Consider the following 1,526-nt stretch of genomic DNA (forward strand, 5'->3'; position numbering starts at 1 on the left):
TACGATTTCTGACATGTTAAATCACATGCTGGACGGGGCAGTTTCAATACCACAGGCCCTTTCTACGTCTCCCACAAGCCCATCTACCCAAACCATGCGCACTCCTTCCGCTTGCCCTTTATACATGAACTATGATCCGCGAAATTTTGTTGATGCCACAACATGTCGTTGCAAGATTGTGCTGAGGTGCCCATGATGTGCTGCTGTGGGTTGCTGCAGGCTTAGCGATTTGATTGCACCTACGACTCCCTGCATGGTCCGAAGCTCTCAAAAGCCCCCTAAAAGAACTAGTGAATCCTTATCCCAAATCCCATCACTATGGCGAGCGAACGCGCAGGTTAGGCGCGCAGCTAAGATGGCAATGCTTGTGCTGAGATGCTGCTGTCTAGCTGCATGCGTTGAAACGAACACATAAATTACGCACCGTTTATTCGGATAAAACTTGTCCTCAAAAGCTGGCAGAGCCGCCGCCAGCCAAAGCGCAGGCGTTGTCTACGACCACATATGAAGCAGCAGCGCGGCGCCCCCGTAAGCAAATCAAAGAAATACCATAATACCTGCAAATCATGCGTTTAAGCTGTTATGTTACTCAGAGCAGCGCTGATGATGCTTTTCAGGCTGCGCACAACTTAAAGCATATGCTTACCCACGATAAGTTCCCCTATATGGCTTCCAAGTAGACGCAAAATATATATTTAGTTGTACCCACAAACATGAACGCGCATATGCACGTATGCCCCAACAACTATGGCAGTTGGATCCTTAATCTTCGCTGCAAACCGTACATGTCAGCTGCTTATATTTGCGAGGCGGTCAGCACCCTCCAGCAATAAGCATTGTTCCACATTTTAAATTTCGTGTACATTGCCACATTGTTGTGTGCGGTCTCATGTCCGAAATTTTTTGCGAATGTATGAAAACCATCGAATGTCTGGTTGTATGCGGCAGTCTCTCCGCCTTCGGTGAGATACCCGCACACGCCTCATTTTAGGTTGCAAAGGTGAGTCTGGTCCCATGCTGCCTTGCAGGCACTTCGTGCGGTGTGTGTCGCTTTTTTTGCATGCATGGCCTGCCAACAACATCAGCAAAAGCACCCACAAACACCCACACCCACGGAGTGCACAGCTTATAAGCCATTGCAAAAGGACATGGACAATGCGACTTATGTTTGAATGTACGACGCGCTTACATGCACACCCTGCACACCCCACAGGTTTTGTGTACCGCGCCCCCTTTCCTTCTTTCGACACGGACGTTGCACACTCCCAAATGGTTTTTGTCGACTACTCGTACTACTAGCAAATGGTAAGCCATTTTTTGGTGCAATTTTCTGGGACAGTGCATATTGCCCAGCGCAGCGCCGCCCCCCCCCCTTGCGTTGCCCAGCGCAATGCCGCCCTCCCCTGCGCCGCCCAGCGCAGCGCCGCCCTTCCCTCATCCGCCCCCCGCATCGCTGGCCCCCCCCTGCGTTGCCCAGCGCAATGCCGCCCTCCCCTGCGCCGCCCAGCGCAGCGCCGCCCCCCCCC

General features: G+C 52.3%; 1 protein-coding gene across 1 annotated transcript in view; it reads right to left on the reverse strand.

Moving 5' to 3' along the window:
• Nucleotides 1–267: 267 nt before the first annotated feature.
• The window catches only part of VOLCADRAFT_99213 (uncharacterized protein), a gene marked incomplete at both ends in the record, with an annotated part of 22,142 nt that continues 20,883 nt past the window's right edge, over nucleotides 268–1,526 (reverse strand). Inside the window, 2 exons of the mRNA XM_002958000.1 lie at nucleotides 268–389; nucleotides 425–557. Coding sequence (XP_002958046.1) covers nucleotides 268–389; nucleotides 425–557 — 255 coding nt within the window. The remainder of the gene's footprint in view (nucleotides 390–424; nucleotides 558–1,526) is intronic.

The sequence above is a fragment of the Volvox carteri genome (assembly GCF_000143455.1).
Source record: "Volvox carteri f. nagariensis unplaced genomic scaffold VOLCAscaffold_84, whole genome shotgun sequence".
Lineage (NCBI taxonomy): Eukaryota > Viridiplantae > Chlorophyta > Chlorophyceae > Chlamydomonadales > Volvocaceae > Volvox > Volvox carteri.